We start from the raw sequence: 20032 nt of genomic DNA, 5'->3' as shown, positions 1-20032 counted from the left end.
GACCATGTTCCCTCCATTTGACATCATCTGCAAACTCACTGAAGGTGTGTTTTGATCCACAGGCCAGGCTGATAATGAAGATACTGAGCAGTATTGATCCAGTATCAACCCTTGTGTAATATTGAAAAGTGGCATAACTGCTGAAAGAAATGTGGCAGAACTATCGAGTGAATAAACAGAACTTGGAGAAATAATAATGATTGTACAATAGCCACTGTTTTTTTTAGCAGAAAACAAAGCATTTTAAACTGAAGTATATCCAACTTTGAGCTAGGCACACATGTATTGTAGGTGTTAAGTTTGTGTTTTCACAGTAATTACTAAGTGGTGACATTTTGTCTTCAGTTGAAATAGAAAGTTTTGTTTTGCATGGTTAAGTGCCTTAAAACATCCATCTTAGGATGCTGGAACAGTATAGGTAGCATGTTTCCCAACTTCCCTCATGACAGCAGTACAGATTCAAGAGCATCGTGGACATACTGCTGAATACCTAGGCAGGAGCTTGAGTGCTGAGTGCAGTTCACAGCTCTGAAATTACCTTTAACCTTTTTTGCTAATGATTTCCTGTGTTGTGTTTCCATTCCCTTTTCTTAATCTCCCTTAAAGATAAATCCAGAAGGAGGGATTTTGTAGTAGCTCTGTTTCAGAGGGAAGTGTTCATACCACTTTAGGAGCTGGCCTCTTTGGGGGTGCCTTCCTCCTATCTGGGCAAACATAGGTCTTATCTGTCAAAATGCTGGGTATCCTCTGTTCAGAGCCAGGTGACAGCAAAGTCTTATGTAGTCAGTCAAAGGAAACCTAAGAATCAATTATCTTTTACTATATAGAGAGATATGGATAGAAGATGAAACCTCTCAGTACATAGGTAACTGTCCTAACAAATCTGTCTTACAGGTCCACTGAAGAAATGTTCAGTATGGCTGATGAAAGCTGCAGCTCCAATCCTGCAATGGTTCGGAGAAAGAAAATTGCAATCAGCATAATCTTTTCTCTGCCTGAAAAAGAAGTAGCACAGAGAAACTTCCAGGATTTCTTTTTCTCTCACTTTCCTCTTTTTGAATCTCACATGAACAAGCTGAAATATGCAATAGAAAAGGTACAGAATACTAGTTTGGCTTAACGTGGAAAAATAAGTGTCAAACAGAATGAAGTGTTCTAGAATCTGATAGATGAAGAGTGGGAGAAGGTGTGTGGTTTCAAGCTTCCCTCCCTTCTCATACATGTAGTCTTGAGCTTGAGCCTAGTGTAGGAATTCAGCATTTGCTGAAAAAGAGGGTGCGGTTTCTCTTCTAGTCAGAATGACAATGGAGAGTTCTATGATATGAGTCGTTTTTCTTTTTCTTTCCTTCTCACCATATTTCACTATGAGGTTTTCTTGACTTCCTGGAGGCTGTAGAAATTATGGTAACCTATCCTTTCATGCAGTCACTAAGACAGACACAAAATATTTGTTGCTGTCTTCCCCTTACTTTCTCAAAAACATTCTCTTCTCCCCATATCCAGTCGTAGGAAGTGGTCTGTCATGAGATGGAGGGAGGCTGGCAGCTATTGCTGTCCTGAGTAGCTGTATAGCGCTGGGACTAGACCTTAATTATTTTGACATGTTAATGTTAAAAAGATGGAGAATGCGAATCCTTTAAGAAGCTGTTTTGTGTCTTTAACTCTTAATCAAGGCCATGATCTCATGTAGAAAAATAGCAGAATCCAGCCAAAGAGTGCAGGTTTATATCAGCCGTGTCATGGATGCCCTGGGAGAATTCAGGTGAGTTGACGGAATTCTGAATTACAAGGAGAGCTCTTCTCATGCTCCTCTAAAGATATTTGTCACTTCCAGTTATAAGCAACTGAATGCAGGGTCTTGTAATTTAGCCAGTCTTGAAGTTAGTGTGAATGAACTTTCTGTGTTGGGTATTGGGTAAATGTTTTTAGAAAACTTAAGCAAAACTAGCTCAGCCTTTTTCAGAATGAGAGTAGTTCTAAAAGTAGTTCTGTTGCACTCACCTGGACCTGGGACTGTCAGTTAGTCTTTAAGATCTTATCAAGAGTTGGCTTCTGCTGATGCCTGTGCAGACAAGTGGATTGATTACTGTATTCAGGCAGATGAGTTGTCTACTCCTAGCTGTAGGTACTGAACAGTGTAAATGACAAGAAAGTTGCTGTTAAAGGCTCTCTTTTTGGTACCTAAGAGAGGAAGGAATGGCCAGAGGCCAAGAAAGGGAGCCCATGAGAGAGAGACAAGGCTTTGGTGGGATGGAGTTTCTGTAATGTCTGGAATGTGGAATCCAATCACTGCAGTGAATAGAACGGGTTCTATCCCTCCTCGAAATGATTTCTGAATACAAATATACAGGGGAGTGCAGGAAAGGGAAGACAAATATGTAATTCATATGAAGACACTAAGTTACTGGTACACTGAATTAAACAGACTAGTGTTCTGGGACACTAGTAATTAGTGTGTCTGTAAAACTCTACCAGTTTGTTTAGTCTCCTAGATATTACAAAAAAATAAATAAATAAAAATCAATGGACAATAGAAGAGGAAAGAGGTTACTTGTATTTGCAAGATTGAAATGTGCATGTTAACACTTTTTGGGAATTTTCTTTGAGCAGGATTACCATCTGGAACCTATATTCTGTTCCAAGGATTGCAGAGCCTGTGTGGCTTAATATGATGTCCAGCACCCTGGAAAAGAGTCAGCTATGCCAGCGTTTTCTTAAAGAATTTACATTTCTGATAGAACAGATCAACAAAAATCAGTAAGCTTCTCCCACCCCCTTTTCTTAAAAAAAGCTTGTGTGCTTCCCAGTGCATGTGGATATGTTAAAGCACTTAATAGGATATTCTTTTGCTGGTGTTACTTTGGTCATATTCTTTTTCCTAGGTTCTTTGCTGCTTTGTTAACTGCGGTGCTGACATATCATCTGGCTTGGGTCCCAACAGTAATGCCGGTTGACCATCCTCCCATAAAGGCCTTCTCTGAGAAGCGCACGTCACAGTCTGTGAACATGCTGGCAAAATCCCATCCATATAACCCTCTCTGGGCACAGCTTGGTCAGTAGGAAATGGAAAGCTTCAGACTTCTCTATAACTAGCACTTTCCTGTGTACACTCCTCTTATCTAAGAGCTACTTACTAAGAGCTACTTATGATCCAGATCACATTTGCTGATTTGCCTTGCTGTATGCTGGGCAGAGCTACCAACAGATGTCTTGCATCTGGTTAAACAGAGCATTTGGAGGCCTGTTTGCATAGCCTGAGTGCTCTGCTTTTTTCCTTGGTCCCTTGTTGTCATCCTCTGTTACACTGCCTGGTTAAGTAACTTGGTATAGAAGTATTAAGATGGTGCAAGTGCTGTGAACGATCTGAGCAGTTTGGGAACTGAGCAGAGGGAACAGACTGGATTGAGGGGAGTTCTTTGGGCCTTGGAGGCCCATTGTAGTTGAAACTGCCCTGGCTACCTCCTTTTATCTCTCTCTTATAGAGCTAGGATGGACACCAAGACAACAGAGTAGAAGTCTGGCAACTGCCAGTACCTCCATTCATTCACAGTTACGTGAGTGGGCTTGGGCCAAGATTTTCTTTTTGTGCGCAGCTCCTCAGGTTGTTCTCTGACAAATGCTTTATAGCTTATAAGTTATCTTGATAACTGTTGTCAAATGAGTAGGTGAGTGAGAGCTGAGAGAATAATGCTGCTAGTGGTAAATCCTTGAAAATTCCTTTTCTTTTTGGCAGCAGCTGTGAGTCTGACATCAGATCAGCCTTAACTTTGACAGATAAACTATATTGCCATGTAAAGTAACACACATGCACACTAAAGCAATAATGTGACTTTTACACTGTGCTACTGATTGTGTGTTTCTTGCTAATTGTCTCAGCTATGTTTGTTATACTCAGCAATCTTTATGAAACTAAGAATTGCTACCTTGGCCAATGTAGTTGTAGTGAAAGTGTTTCCTGTTTTAGGATGTCTTTAAAATGTTATGAGGAGGAGTAATGGATTAGACTTGGAGGGGAAAATAGAAGCTTGCTCAGGGTGTTGAGGATGGAGCCGGGCCTGGGGTTATAAAATCCAGCTGGACTGGAGGCGTAAGATCGGCAGTAGTTCTTGTGGTCACTCCCAGGAGCACCACTGGTGGCTAGTCAAGAATCTGTTTCTCCTCTTGCCTTCCCAGGCTGTATGGTGCTACCAGCATTGGCCTAGCCAAGTTCTCAGTGCCTGAACTCAAAATGCTTTCTGGTTTTGTTTTGTTCTTATAAAACCTAAAAGCCATTATCAGGTGTTTGCAGTAACTGATAATTAAAGTAAGATGTTGCCCTCTGCTGGTCTCCTTCTTTAGACGGGGGGGGGGGGGGGGGGGGGGGCGGGGCGGAATAAAAAATCATGGGGCTTATTTCTTTAAAATGGAAATTACTTCTTAAGGAAAGGGTTTTGATGTACCTGTCTTTCCACCTTCAGACCTATGTTTTAATTACATCTTAGATATCAATTACAATTACGTACTGATACTACTGTAAGTACCACTGTCAGGAAGACATACTGTCTCTGAAACAACAGCTTCAATCTAACAGTTTTAAGTCGGCATTAGTATGTTTTGAAGACCACAATTTTGACTTTTTGTACTGTCTTATTAGTAATGGTTTTATATAAGTCAGTTGTGCCAAATGATCATGAAGCCTGAATCTGATTTCCATAGCAACTGTGCTCAACTCGAAAGTAAAAAGATACCTTCCCATTTCCTTTCCAAATTGTTAATCCTTGTGGCCTACCAGGCATTGAGGTTAATTCCAGCTGAGTCGTCTAAAACCTACTTTCCATTACTGAGGAATGAATTTGCTGGCATGTTAGGCTATGGGGCTAGTTGCAAGGGTGTTCTTAACTGGGGGAAGACATCACCCTGATGCCACCACACAGCAGCCTTTCCAGTGCATCACTGGCAGCATGGGAAATGGCAGATCTTGGCAGGGGAGACAGTAAGTGAGAGCAGTGGAATTACTGTCTCATTGATCCTTGCTTTGCAGGAATGGAGTCAGGAGCCTTATTCCTTTTATGTTCTGTATGGTGAAGAGGAGGCTGGGCATAAATGTGTTGTTGTTTGGTTTTTGTTGTGGGTTTTTTCTGGTTTTAGTCTCTTCATGTTGAAACCAGAGGTCCCCTTGCCCTTGGTATCAGACCTTCAGGAAGGTCTGATTATAACTTTCATTAAGCATTGCTTCTTGAGGTCTAGTACAAAATCCTGGTGGCAAACTTGGTCCAGAACATCTGAGTAGCCTTAAGCAAGGACTTAGCACCTAAAACAGACGGGAAGATTAGCAGGTAGCTGATAAAGCCTCAAGCCAGAGAAGCCTGCTTTCAAGGTGAACGCTTACGGTGGCTAAAGAAAATTGAGCTTTTAGTGGTTGTCTCCCACCTGCTGGTGATATCAGCCACAGTTTGGTTAGGCAAAGACAATTTAGTGGGTGTTCTCTAATGGGTGTCATGTGAAGACAACTGGGTTAACTCAGCCTGGTAATAGACATTTCTCGAGTTAACCCATCTTTGTCTGATAGAGCATGTGAATGTTCCCTTATTTGCTATCTATGTTTACCTCTCCCAGCACTTTGGAGAAGAAACCCTTCAGCTGATAAAGGATTATAGGCAGTTGGCGATTGTTACCACTCTCCCAAACAAATATGTTGAAAGTAGGATATGTATGACCTTAGTTCTGTTAAAAAAGCAGTTCTTCAGGATAAATGAGCCAGCAAATAAGGAGTTCCTGGGGGGACTCAGATTATGTTGTAGTACCTACCTTTCATATGACAGTTGTATTTTTGAGTAGTGAATATATTTTCTAGTTCTCCGCCACCCCCTGCCAAAGATAAATGCTCATGTTAGTGAGGTTGATTCCAAGTACACAGAAGGGCACATGCCTTGCCCAATAAGGTAGTTAACATGCCTCTTTTTTCAGAACCTTATTTATTAAGTTAATATTGAATCTTTTTTGCCTTTTTTATATCTTAGTCCTGAAAAACATAATTTAGATTTTATCTGTATGAAAATTCCTGTGTTTAACAAAGTGACTGCAATAAACCAGAATAACTTTGTGAAAGAAAATAAGTAGAAAAATAGAAAATAGTATAGCTGGCTTCAGAGTTTAGCTGAATCCATATTCCTCTTTCCTCCATTGTGTCAATTTCCAAGTTATAATACCTTGTAAGCATCATGTAAATAAAAACCTTGGTGGCTTTGAACAGAAAGAAACTGAGTAATAGCAGCTAATCCCTCACAAAAACACCAAAACCCTTCTGGATACAAGCCATGTATAAGAAGTGCTAGGGGACTTCTTTTGTTATTCGTTGTTTTAAACTTTTATGAACTTACTGTGAAAGAAATTAACTGTCTGATTTGTGTCCATAGTAAATGCTGTTTCAAAATGTGTTGAATTTAAATGGTATAGCTCATATTACAATCAAACATAAGCAAGTGAAATTTTTGTTTTCCTGTATAGGTGATCTCTACGGTGCCATAGGCTCTCCAGTTAGATTGACTCGAACTGTTGTTGTTGGAAAACGCAAGGACTTGGTGCAGCGGTTGCTCTATGTTCTAACTTACTTCATTCGGTGCTCTGAGCTGCAGGAAAATCAGCTGACGTGGAGTGAGAAGGGTGGGGAAGGAGAGCAAGTGCTAAATGGAAGCAAGATCACAACTGTACTAGAAAAGGGAGAGGTAGAAGAGTCTGATTATGTGGTTGTCACTGTTAAAAATGAACCTGCTCTTGTGCCTCCCATCCTACCTCCAAAGAATGATGGGAGTAAGAACAATAGTATTGCAGAGTGGGTACATGACCTGGAAGGCACTCATGCTGTCCCATCCTCTTCAAAAGAAAAGAGAGAAGCAATAGGAAAGAACAGTCAGAACTCCGAAGCATCTGTGGGCTGTCTAACTAGCAGTTTCTGTAAAGAAGCAGCTGATGATAGGAAAAGAACTGTCACTGATACAGGAATCTTATCCTGCCACTTTGAAGAGCCATCTAAATTGGAGGATTTAATGGATATAAAGAAGAACAAAAACCAGAATGAGAGAAAAGTGGAAAAGCAATTGTCTAGTAGGTCATCTGCCTTACCTTGTCCTGAAAGGTCTGGCCACAGGAGTTCACACTTAGAAAAGGTCACCTTTCAGATTGGAAGTTCTGCATCACCAGAGTCAGACTTAGAAACTCACAGAAGAGAAATGGAAGAAAATCTGAAGGCATTCAGAAAAAATCCAGAGGTGATACATTGTGCCTCAAGTTCCACAAATCTGACTGTGGATGCTTCCCAGAATCAAAAAGAAAGTTGTGAAGCTGCCTTTATACCCTTCAGTAAACATAATGTTTGTTATGCACAAATCCCACCTTGTGAGGGGACAGAGAGTATACTTCACCAAAATATGGAAAGTAAAAGAACTGAAATGAATTTAGCGAACACAGTATCTAGTGAACTACTTCTGTCCACAGATAGCACAGAAACTGTAAAATTGCCAAGCCTGAAAGAAACTAGAACTTTATGCTCTGGCAATCTGGAGAACTATTCCCCTGGCTGTGTAGAAGTAGGTTCTGCTGTCAAACAGGATTCCCCTAAAGTAGGTGCTAAAGATGTCCCCTATGGGGATGCTGGAAGGAAGATCCCCTTCAGAGTTGAAGGGGACATTCCAAGGAACGAGAGTTCAGACAGTGCTCTTGGAGCCAGTGATGAAGAGGGTGATTGCTGTATCCCTGATGAAGTGCATCATGATGGTGTCAGCAAAAGACTTGAAGAATTTGCAGAAGTGGAACTTCCTTTACCAAGGTAAAGAAGTTTAAATTTAGAACTAAGTGGAATCAAAAGCTGTTGCTAGAGATGTTCAGGGTTTTAAGTCTGAAATCCTCTGGGATCTTGACTAAGTTCCTTGCAAACAAATGCATAACAGACACTGTTGATGTGGTTAGGATTCTTGTAAACAGAGTTGGCAAAAAGAAAACCAAGATGGAGCAGGTTTAGGTAGTGAAGTTTTGTGACAAAGGTGGTCTTCAAATGTCTAATTACATAAAAAGTTTGATCACCTTTTAAACTGCCTGAAACATACAATGTAGACAGAACATCTGAGGACAAGCAAAACTTCAGCTTTGCTTAAACTGATAACTGTTTAGATTTGACATATTTGACAAATCAAAGACAGATTTGAAATAAATAAGTGCATCCCATTTGAAAACTTTTGAGCTTTACAGGTGTACATGGAGCTTGCTGATGTTTAAGGTAGGTAGCTAAAAAGAGTTTGCTTCTTGGGCTGAGTTGGAGAAAACTCAAATTTAGCAAACCTGTTAGCTGCAGAACAGGGAGCTCATACATACCAGAAGCTCTAACACATGTAGATTTGCCTTTTCATAAATTTGAAGGAATCAATACATCGCTAAATTTGAGCTTTTAAAATCCTTGTTGCAAAGAGCACCAGTAATTGGTTTACTGTATTTTGAGTACAATTGTTGATTTAATATTTGCAGTAGAAGCAGGGGTGATAAACCAAACATCGCATTCATGTAAAATCTGAATGCAGTTTGTCAAGCAAGAATCTTACCTGCTTTGTATTTCTGTATTTCAGGTCAGATACAATCAGCAGTCAATGTGTGAAAAATTTTGGAAGATCACTTCTAGGTGGTTATTGTCATACATACCTACCTGATCTAGTGCTGCAGGGAATAAATAATGATGAAAAACTCAAGCAGTGTCTACTAGCCGACCTACTTCATGCAATGCATGTGAGTTAAAGTACTGTTCTGAGTCATAGTAGGAGTTGCAATATTAGAGATCTACGGAAGCAGGTCCTTTTGAATAGGTCCTGTTTCTTTCTACTTACCTGTTCTTAACAGCCACACCTGACATGTCTTCCTTCTTGAAAGATGTAAGCCCTTAATTCATTGTGTCCAAAGCCTGTTCAAGAAAACAAAGAATCACCTGTGCTTTTCTTTATACTCTCTTAAGGCTTCTCTCCAAAGATAAAAGCAAGGAAAATTGTTTGCAACTTCAAGTTACGAACAAGGGAAAAAACCTCAAACTGTTTCTCTTTTCAGTCACAATAGCAGACAGAATTATCTATATTTTATAAAATTATATGCAAGTTGAAACATCTTATTTTGCCACTTAGTGGCATGTGTTGCAAGGGAGACAAAGTCTTGTGGAGGCCTATATTATACTAGACTGTAGCAGAAATGACTGACTACAGAAAATAAGAAATTTTATACTGTCTTTTCATACATACCCTACCTTGATTTGTGCATAGTGAGATCCCTTATCTCTGAAACTTATCTCTGAAACATTTAAATATACTTTCACCATCACTGGATCAGTATAACCATTACTCTTTTCATTTTGGAAGAAACTTATCTTCTCAGGGAAGGTGGAATACTTGAAGAAAAAAATATTGAAGTAGTGATTTTGAAGAACTATTTCTTTTATATTCTATTAAATGCCTTGATCAAATTGGCAGTTAAGACTTAACTGTCTCTATGTTGCTGAATGTAAGCTCTGTCACTGAAGTTGGTATTCCTTGTCATTTTTGAGATGCCTTTGGTTTCCTACTGGACAAAAACATTCATTGGATCATGTTCTTATTCCCTGCCTCAGTGTGAATAAAAGTAGAACCTCAAACTAGGTTGTAGAAATGTATATGAAAGTGTCGTATAATGCTTGTATTTTGTTGCAGCATCCAGTGCTAGATGAGCCCATAGCAGAAGCTGTCTGCATTATTGCAGACACAGATAAATGGAATGTACAAGTAGCTACAAGCCAGAGGAAGATGATGGACAATATGAAGTTAGGCAAGGATGTTTTGGTTTCAAGTCAAGTATCCAGTTTATTGCAGTCTGTTTTACAGCTTTATAAACTCAACGTCCCAGCTGACTTTGTAAGTATTTCTTTACTGAAGACTGAAGCTAATGAAAATTGCTTAGCTTAGATTGCAAATGCAGAGTTTTGTACGCTGTGTTGCTATACCAATGAACTAATGCCTGAAATAATGCAGAGTTGGTATAACATCTTTAAAAGAATGCATGCTACAGTCCAGTAACAGATACGGTTTTATCTGTAATTTACATCTAATAGATCAGATCAAAGTTAACCACTCAAAAATACATATGCCAAAACTAAAGTAGTTTAGGCAATTTTAGCATGGTCCTCATGTGTTTATGATTAGGACTCTTAAATTTGGCTTTTATTTTTCTGTTTGCATAATTTCCACACTTCTCTACACTTTAGGTTGTTGAAGCTTCTATCTACCCAAGCCTGTTTCTAGCATGCAACTTTCTATTCTTGGGCTATCTAACTCCATGCAGTGGATGCCTCTTCTCTCTCCTTCCCAAATAATTGTGCCTCTGTGTGTTTACTTGACCCTTCTGTTTTATGCATATTTTAGCCAACCCTGTCAGCAAGTGCTGTCTCAGATAGCCTTGCCGATGTCTCTGTAGGATTGCTGGGAGGAGACTGAAACCTGAAAACACCTGGGGGTGCGTGGGTTGCAGCAGGGGATGCTACTTTGTCATATTGCATTCTCCCTATCCCGCAGCATCCTTTCCTGTCCTTGTTAGTAGTGGCATTCAACAGAGCAAATCAGTAATGGTGGTTTTGCTGATTGCAACAAAATTAGCCACAAGTCTGACAGTGGTAATTATAATACAGTTTTTAACGCCTGATTGTAGGTGAGTGGAGATGGGGTGGTTTTTTAGTAGTCACCCCTTTTTCAATTAACAGAATTGGTTTGTCCTTCAGCAGATAGCCTTGAGAACTCTTGTAGGAAGCCCATGTAATGGCTGTGCAGTAGATGGAAGAGGAAGATAGAGCTAAACACTAACAGCTGTAAATAGCATTAGTTGGCACTGTTTTGGAAAAAATTAGTAATATTGATTACACTAAGTTCTTGAAGTCAAGTGCTAGGCAAAATGTCACAGAATCATTAAGGTTGGAAAAGACCTGCAAGATCATCAAATCCAACCATCAACCCACAATACCCACTAAACCATGTCCCACGATGCCATGTCCATGCATTCCTTGAACACCTCCAGTGATGGTGACTCCACCACCTCCCTGGGCAGCCTGTTCCAGTGCTTGATAACCCTTTCAGTGAAGAAATTTGTCCTAATGTCCAATCTAATCCTCCCCTGGTGCAACTTAAGGTCATTTCCTCTCATCCTATCGCTTGTCACTTGGGAGAAGAGACCAACACCCACCTCTCTGCAACCCCCTTTCAGGTAATTAATTGTAGAGGGTGATACGGTCTCCCCTCAGCCTCCTCTTCTCCAGACTGAACAACCCCAGCTCCCTCAGTCGCTCCTCATAAGACTTGTGCTCCAGACCCCTCAACCAGCTTCGTTGCCCTTCTCTGGACACGCTCCAGCACCTCAATGTCCTTCTTGTAGTGAGGGGCCCAAAAGTGAACACAGTATTCAAGGTGCAGCTCCCGAGTACAGGGGCACAATCACTTCCCTAGTCCTGCTGGCCACACCATTTCTGATACAGGCCAGGATGTCATTGGCCTTCTTGGCCACCTGGGCACACTGCTGGCTCATCTTCAGCCAGCTGTCAATCAACACCCCCAGGTCCTTTTCCGCAGGGCAGCTTTCCAGCCACTCGTCCCCAAGCCTGTAGCATTGCTGTATGTGGGTACGTTATCAATGTTGTCTCTGGATTCTTCTGGGCATCAAAAAATATGCAACTTTTGTTAAAATTATATCCGAACACTTGCACAGTAACACCTTAAATTCTGGCATTTTTAAACTGAATAGTTGATTCTGCAACTGAAGTGTTCTTTCCAATGTTGCCTTCGGGTTTGTGTATGCAATTTCTGTATGCTTTGTGTTGTGGGAGGGGTTTGGAGGTGGAATGTTTTTTAGGGTTTTTTTCTTCCTTTTTTATTATAAAAAGGAACAGTGAAGTGACAGTGCTAGTAGTTTGTAAATTTTCTATAATCCACATTAGAGAGACTTTGATCCTTCTGTCGGTGGATTTTACAGCTCTTCACTAAAACAGAACCATCGGTGCATGGAAGTTAAGTGTTCCACTAAACTCTAGGGGGAGAAGTGTGACTTATTGTAGTGATTCTATTGATTTAAATTTCAGCAGAAACATACGTACTAATATCGATCAGAGATGAGCATAATGCAGTATGTTAGAAGTTTCCTTTTAGGAGTGTACCTTTCCTTTACATGCACTTACTGCTCAGATGAGTAAGTTCTTTGGTTTTTTTGTGATACAACAAAAAACAAAACCCAACTTGAGACCAGATGAAAGGCAAGTGGTGATATCTTTGTTGTGGCTCTTCAGACTGGTAACCATACTGCAGAGAGCTTTGTAGTATGCCAGGGTGAGAGGGAAGTGATGATCACAACTGCTGCATGTCAGCAATATGTCAAAAGTTTTACCTGCACCTTTAAACTAATTTTAAGCTACTTGTCTATTTTTAGAAGTGACTTGACTTTTTTTTTTCCCGTTTAGTTAATAAGAAAAGCTGCAGAGGAAGCTAACATTAAAAAAAAAAAAAGGAAAAAGACTTCTTTTCCTTGCTTGATGTGGACATTTTGAATAAAATGGATTAATGTACAGAGCTTATGAGGAAAAATGTCTTGTCTTTTGACATTCAGGAGGAGCAGATAATCTTATGTAAAGAATCTCTCTTTTGGAATAATGTGGGATTCTTCCTTACTTGCTCCCTCACAACTTCAAAAATAATAAAAATCCATAATCTTTTAGCACGAGTACTGGAATTGAAATACACTGAACTGCTACTTTATGAATCAGCTGCATGTTCCCCTGAACTACTGAGGAAGTGCTCATAGGCTTTTTGCATTAGGGTTAGCTGTAATGGAAAAGATAAGAATGTTTCCCTTTCGGCTAGAATCAGAAATGTTATGATTATAGTGACTTGAGTGAAAACTTGCTTGAAGCAAATAGATGAAACTATTCTGAAAAAGCTTTTGCCTTTCCTCCGCTGGTGGCAGTGATCTTATTCTACTACTCTGTAGCACATTTCTTAAAATGCCTCTTTATCTTCCATGATTAAGACCTGATATAAGCTTGCAGAATCATTAAAAATTTTCATCTTATTCCAGACAATCAGAAAAATACATGATAGGCTACCTACAAGCATGAGTATGGGTTTTTGCTCATGATTTTTTAATTAGCAAAACTGGTTTCACAGGATCTAATTTCTAATACTTATGGTTTTCATTCAACTTGAAAAGTACATTGGACGATGGCCTGAAGCTAGTTGCTGCTACTGTTTCTAATTGCTGTCTGCGCCTGCTGGATAATTACACATTTGATGATCTGAGGTTCTGCATGCGCTTCTTACTTTCATCTCCTGGAGTTTGGAGAGCTGAACTAATTAAACTTTTTTTGAAGTGGTCATCCCTGTGGAAAGAAGGAATATATCAAATTGAATGTACCTTTTGTCCTAGAAGAAAATACCTGATAAGACATCCTGCCTATTCACTTTGTGAAGGCATCCTACCTACTGACCTTATCTTACCAAAAAATCTCCTCTATGTGAAGCTAAGGTTCATCTGCTCTCCTGCACTTGGTGTATGAGAAATTACCATGCATCACATGACTGTATTTAAAAATAATATGCATTCCTAGCATGCTAGTGCTGAAAGAAAAGGGGAGTGATTAAATTGGTATTTCAACTTGAACTATGACCTTTTGGCAAACAACATAAAATGTTTAAGCAATTTTAAACTAGAAGTACCTAGGACTAATAAAAACAAATGCCTAAAAAGGGTTTGTAACCTAACTTCTCCAGTAAAGTAGTGAGCAAAAGAGCTGTAATTTTATGATGAATAAGATAATGGTGTCTTCCACTTCTTGACTCCTAGTTTCTTGAATGGCAGATCCCTAGAGCTAGAGTGCTAATTTTAGGAACTCCTCTCTAAACTGAGTCTTTCAGAAAAAATATTATGGACTTATAACAAAGATATCTTGATCAAAGTATTCTGGTTTGACTTTTAGTAAGATGTCTTGAGTGTCTTTGAACCTGGTTAAAACCATTTAAGTCAGCAGAAACACTGTGGCTGACTTGAGTGGGAAATGGATGTGCAGTTTGTGCAACAAATTTGCTGCCCAAGTAAGCTGGAATGCCCCAGTTCTATGAGGGGGGTTCCCCTTTGAGGGGGTAGTGTAGCTTTTTCATGTTGCTAGCACAGCTGTAACAAAACCAATTGCCTGTTCTGGATTTTGGAGTGGAGATTTAGTTTGAAAGAAGTTCTAGCTAAGGTAGAAGCTAAAATGATATGCTTACATTTCTGTAAAATTTGCATGCTATTGCTAAAGCCGTTCTGAGGTTTTTGGTCTGTGTTTACAGTGCATAATGCATCTTGAGGATAGACTACAGGAGATGTATCTCAAAAGCAAAATGCTTTCAGAGTATCTGCGAGGACATACAAGAGTGCATGTAAAAGAACTAGGAATTGTATTGGGGTGAGTATTGCAGATATCGGCTTTAAACAATGGCAAAACTTGGGGCAGTTATTTTCCTTTTCAGTTTCTGAATGTTGACATCTTGTTCCCATGAGGACTTGCTTCTTACTTCATATTTAGCACTCTCCTCTTTCATGTGCCTAATAAAGTGTAAAAATAGGTTCTACTGAGCCATCTGGAAATCAGGAGGAGGCACAGTTTTACAGCAAGAACAAATTACTTGTCTGTCTTAAATCTTCAGAATGAAGAAAGTTTGGATTTTGGTCATTAGGAGGTTATCCACACATTCATAGGCACTCTTTCTGTCTTGATCTCCTTAATGAAAACTCCATCCCAACAAATACTTGAGAATTTTTGGAAGTTAGGTGGTACAGTTGTACCTTGAGGGAAGAACGGTTCTCAAAAGGCAGATGTAGGAAAAAAGATGTGTCTTGTTTGGGAGCTGTCTTCTAATAATAGTACTTGATTGGCATACAACCTTTAGGGATGCACCTGCTGAGAGCACAAGGAGGGAAAGGGGGAAGAAGTGAATACACATTCCCAAGAAGATGGGTTTTAGTACTGTAGGTAAAACTTGATTTATCTTTATCCAGACTGTTCAAGATTTCATCCAGAGGAATGTAGCTATAAATAATGAAACGCTGAAATAAGCACTTTTCTCAGTGTGTGTATGTGCATATAAATACATATATAAATATATACATATGTCCTGGCCTCTGAGCAGCTTTACATTTGGAAATGGTTAGAAACTGGCCATTGCATTTGAGAGATGTTCCTGGTACTGTTACTCTTTAATAATTAATAATTCCAGCTCTTGGTCATTTTCGGTAAGAAAGTGCTACTGTATGGTGAACTGAGTTATACTCAAAACATGAAGTGCACAGTCTTCCATAAGCTGATGCCTAGTACTTTCTTAAACTGGGCTTATTGGTGCCTACTGACTGGTAAGTCTACAAGCTAAGGCTTATGGTTTAGCAAATAAATAAAGGTTTTTATTTAAACCACAGAAGATTATATACCACCAAATGTAAAGCTGCTATCTTTTGACTTAAATGGTAGCATACTTATGGTTTTAAACATTATTACCTACCTTTACTGGTATGTTATGAGTAATGGCAATAAATAATAATTAAACAATGAACTCAGTTATAGCAAGACACTTCCAGTTTCTTTAAAGTGGATGAAAAATATCTTGTTTCTCTTCTTTTGTGAAGGTGACTGTATATTTTAAAGTCTGTCTCTCTTTTTAATTTCTAGGATTGAATCCAATGACTTGCCTTTGTTGGCTGCTATAGCAAGTACTCATTCCCCGTATGTTGCTCAAATACTCTTATAAATTCAAGTCTCAGGATAGTCATTCCCTTAAAGTAAAATAAAGAAAATGGGAATGTTGAATGAAGAACAGAGGTGCCAAGCACTGGTAAAGGGGAACACTGAGGAAAGCAGGTGATGACTGTACATTCTACCACTTTCCGATTCTGATTTCAACTGGATGTTTTATCAGAGGACTTCGGTTTACATAACGTAAAAGGCATTCAGGTTTTTCTTACAATCTCACTTCTGACTTAAATCAAGAAAGTGACTGCATCCTTGCATTTTATTTGTGTTCAAAGGACAAAAGTTAACACTATGTGGCAGACCAGGAGCTGCCGTCCAAAACGCTGCTCAAAACCATGAAGTAACAGTTAAAAGAACAAGTGGATTAGAATGGATTTATGCTTGTGAGTGTGGTGTGGTGTATGTTTCTTTGCTGGGGAGGAGGAGGAGGAGCTGTAAACTATGTATATAGCATTCCTATACACAAGTGTATTAGGTGGGACGTGATTTTCTTGCAGAGCATACGCATGATTTTGTAAAGTAGAAGTGATGGGCTCAGAACAAGGAACCTGGATTCAGCAGCCAAAGGTTATGTGGGAATGGAGGTGTGCATGAGGTGATGTGACTTTTTGTCCCTTTAAGGACAAGAGCTTAAGAAAGCCGTGGCTGCTTCTGTTTTAATGAGGAGGCATTCAAATGAGCCCATGGCCAGAAGTGGAATGGAATGGACTTCTGAGATAGGGATTTTGTGGGAAAGCCTTATGGAATTTCTGCTACAAGTTTACATTTGTTGCTGATGCAACTTCAATAGCTCTTTTGAGTTTCTGTATGACTGTAGTCATGGGAACTAAACCTGTGTCTTGGTGTCATCAAGTATTATGGTCTCTGAGGAGTATGAATTTGGCAAACTTCTGTATGATACCAGTGCTGTTAGTGCGTGTCCGTGCACACGTACACCAAGCAATTGGCACAAACTGAAGACAATCTTATTGGGGAAATAAAAGACAACAAACATCCCCCACCAAAACTTTAGCCACAAGTATTACTTTTTTCCAGCTACTAGTTGTCACTCTAAGTAGGAATAAAAGAGGAGCATTGTTTGAAGTAAAATGAAATGTAGGGCACAAAGCCCAATATTTGATATTATTATGAATGTTTGCAATTACCCTTTCTGATTCTACAGAAATCTTGAACTATCATCCAGGTGCCTTTCCTTAATAGGTTAACTACTCTGAGACCAGAAACTACTTCTCCACTAGTTGACACTGGCCTTCTGTGTTTCTAGAAAGCAAAATAAAATTTTGTATTTTACTGTTTTCATGTGGCTGATAACACGAATGTAAAAAAATTACTTTTTTTGCATAAAGCACTGTTAAGCTGGATATGAAACTATGGACCAGACTGAGGAAAGAACAAAGGATCAAAAAAGCATTCTTAAAGAAACAGAAAATTCAATGTTGGACCGTTCTGTTGTGAGCCAGCATGAATGAGGTGTCTGAAATTGTCAGCTTGCAAGCAAATAGCTAGCAACACAATTGCTTGGGAATTCTAATAAGAAACTCCTGGTCACCGGTTATGAGTTCTCCTCGTTGGTGAACACAGATTTTTAACACTGAAGGGACACACTTTTATTAAAAGTGTTTTTATTTCCTACTACCTTGATGTTTGGACTTTTCTACAGTAAACTTTCAATTATTTGGAACAATGAAATGTGCATATTGTGAGTTGTTTAAATGTGATGGGGGTCTTGATTAACCTTGTGTTGCTTTTTGAGGGAAATAGGTAGACTGACCTACTGTGAAGAGGGGTTGTTTCCAAGTGGAGGGATACTTAATATTCTGATACAATGCTTCTAAAGCTGTTCCTTATAGGCTGGGTTTCTGACCTGACATTCCAGATGTTTCTTTTATCGCATTTTCATTCTTGTCCCTAGTAATCTGCCTAAAAAGGCTAAAATCTTTCTATGGTTCAGGTTTTCTCTTACTGCTTATAGTTAAGCAAATTTTTCATATCTTTGATCTGTGAATCCTTCTATCTGCTGGAAAGTAAACTTACCTCTGCATATGGCTGTTAGCAGATATGACTCTCTCCTCCACAAGATTAAGACAAAGTAAGAAACACAGAGCAAGACACATATTCCTAAACTACCCCTGTGATGGAGAATGTGTGCGTGCGCATGTGTAGGACTATGAAACCGCTTCCCTGAGTGTATATAGAAATCCTCATGTACTTTCTCTGTTTCATGTCACTCTTAAATAGTAGCTGAGTTCATTAAAAGTCAATTCCAGTTCTCTTAAAGTATTAGTTGGGGTTTTATCTGAACAGACTCTGACAATTCTTCAAAGAAATATGTGCTAACATGAAAATATGTGCTTTTGTTATCATAGGGTGTGCTAAGGAAGTCAAAGGTCAGCCAACATTCAGTGATTTCAAGACTAATACCATGATCAGTAACAGCTGATTTTACTACATCAACTATTTAAAAAAAAAAAAGGAAAGAAAAAAAATCTGCCTGTTGGCAAGATGTCAAATTAACCTAGGGGTGGCATGTGGGCCGATGGTCAAAAGCACTTGGATTTTCTTCAGCCCAGGCTAAAACTTTATAGTTCTTGCTGCTTTCTCTAACATTTTGCTGCTCTTCAGAAATGACATGATGAATTATCTCGTTATCACAGGTTTAGTTCTGGGGGAAAGAAAATCCAAAATGAAAGCTGTTTATTACCTTTAAAAGGCTTTAGAGTAAAGAAAGTTAAATACATATTTTCCCCTCCACCAAAAGTACTACCTCAGTTGACAGGATTCCACCTTCTAGGGCTTTTTTTGATTCTAAGTCTTTTAACTTGTTTTTAGTAGCATCTTGCTGTTTATGTAAATTAGTGTGGCATGACAGGGCAGTAAGTATTTACAGATGTGTTGTTAGACATCTTTAGGGCATGTTTCTGTTTTTATTTTAATAGGATGAAAAGTGATATGAATGTACAGATGTGTTTAAAATTGATAAGGTAGCTTAATTTTCAAATATTCCAAAGTTGTTTTTATCAGTATTATGTAGTTTTTTGTAAACTTAAATACATACTTTCTTGGTTAAGTGGGAGTGCACAGTCTTTCCAAAATCCCACATAAATGCAGTTTACACAGTGCAATTTAAAGAATGTATGCTTTTTTCAGGCAAGACTAAACCTTCGTACACAGAGGGGAGGAATGAACTGCTAAATTGTAGTATTTAATCTAAATGAATTCTTTAATCCCAAGTGATACCAATACTTAAGCATTTTAATTTAATAGGTACTCTCTGAACTAACGTATACAACTTTCTTCTGCCCAAAAGAAATGAATAGACACTGATTCTGTAATTCACATTTCTAATGGCATCCTCCAGAGTTACAGATTGATCTTCCCCACTCCCTACTATATGCATCTTTATTCTTAAAGTCAAAACCCTTTTTCAGACATACCAAACTTGTATATAAAATTTACGCAAAATGATCACTTATCCCTAAAGTATAACTTCTACTTCAGTAAAAAGGACCCAAATCAAAATCGAGTCTGAACTGCTGAATATACTCTAGATGGTTTTGGGGTTTTTTTGAGGTCAAGTGGGCTAATTTGACATACATAGCAGGTTTTCCATAGTAGAAAAAAAATGCGTGTTGCTATTGCATGTTTGGAGAGCATAGGCTTTTTTAAGAATGACTGAATACCAATGTCAAACTACATGGGTTTTTTTTCTTATAGTTGTTTATGTATGCTATCATTTTGGTCTATTTCTTTGCGGCATTTGGTGCAATAAACTTTCTGAAATGAACTTAAGTGGTATTTGTTATCTTCCTTTTTAAAACTTACCTCTGAAATGGCTGTTCTTGTTGTTGTAGCTGAGGTCTAATAGTGTGTGGACATCCGATAACCCGCTAATGGAGTAAGTAAATGGTGCAAGAAATGCCTAACAGGAAGGCTTCACAAAATTTGAAACCTGATTAAACACTACTAGCATCTTTGGAAGCTTTACCCCAATTATATATGTAAACAAGAGCTCTTACAGTGTGAAAACTAACTGCAAAAACTAATGGAAAGTGAAGACACTGACTGTTGGAATAGGTCCTGCAGAGGTTCCACACAGGTGTGTGACTGGCACTTAGCTCAAGTGCATATGAAAAGAGCTATTTGAAAAATGTGTTGCTATTACATAATATATCCAATTCTAAAAATTACTCAACCTAACAGGAATGAGTGACGCCTTGTGTCTACTAGATTATGAAT

General features: G+C 38.9%; 1 protein-coding gene across 1 annotated transcript in view; it reads left to right on the top strand.

Annotated features, from left to right (window-relative positions):
- FNIP2 (folliculin interacting protein 2) overlaps positions 1-19574 on the top strand; it is a 52915-nt gene extending 33341 nt beyond the window's left edge. Inside the window, exons 10-18 of the mRNA XM_059817532.1 lie at positions 895-1096; positions 1674-1762; positions 2611-2757; positions 2883-3052; positions 6487-7804; positions 8595-8751; positions 9696-9896; positions 14343-14458; positions 15716-19574. Of these exons, the coding sequence (XP_059673515.1) occupies positions 895-1096; positions 1674-1762; positions 2611-2757; positions 2883-3052; positions 6487-7804; positions 8595-8751; positions 9696-9896; positions 14343-14458; positions 15716-15794 (2479 nt within the window). The 3' untranslated portion in view covers positions 15795-19574. The remainder of the gene's footprint in view (positions 1-894; positions 1097-1673; positions 1763-2610; positions 2758-2882; positions 3053-6486; positions 7805-8594; positions 8752-9695; positions 9897-14342; positions 14459-15715) is intronic.
- Positions 19575-20032: the final 458 nt, after the last annotated feature.

This window comes from Gavia stellata, chromosome 5, assembly GCF_030936135.1.
Source record: "Gavia stellata isolate bGavSte3 chromosome 5, bGavSte3.hap2, whole genome shotgun sequence".
Taxonomy (NCBI): domain Eukaryota; kingdom Metazoa; phylum Chordata; class Aves; order Gaviiformes; family Gaviidae; genus Gavia; species Gavia stellata.
The sequence above is the reverse complement of the archived record's forward strand: the minus strand, read 5'-3'. Positions and strand labels throughout refer to the sequence as shown.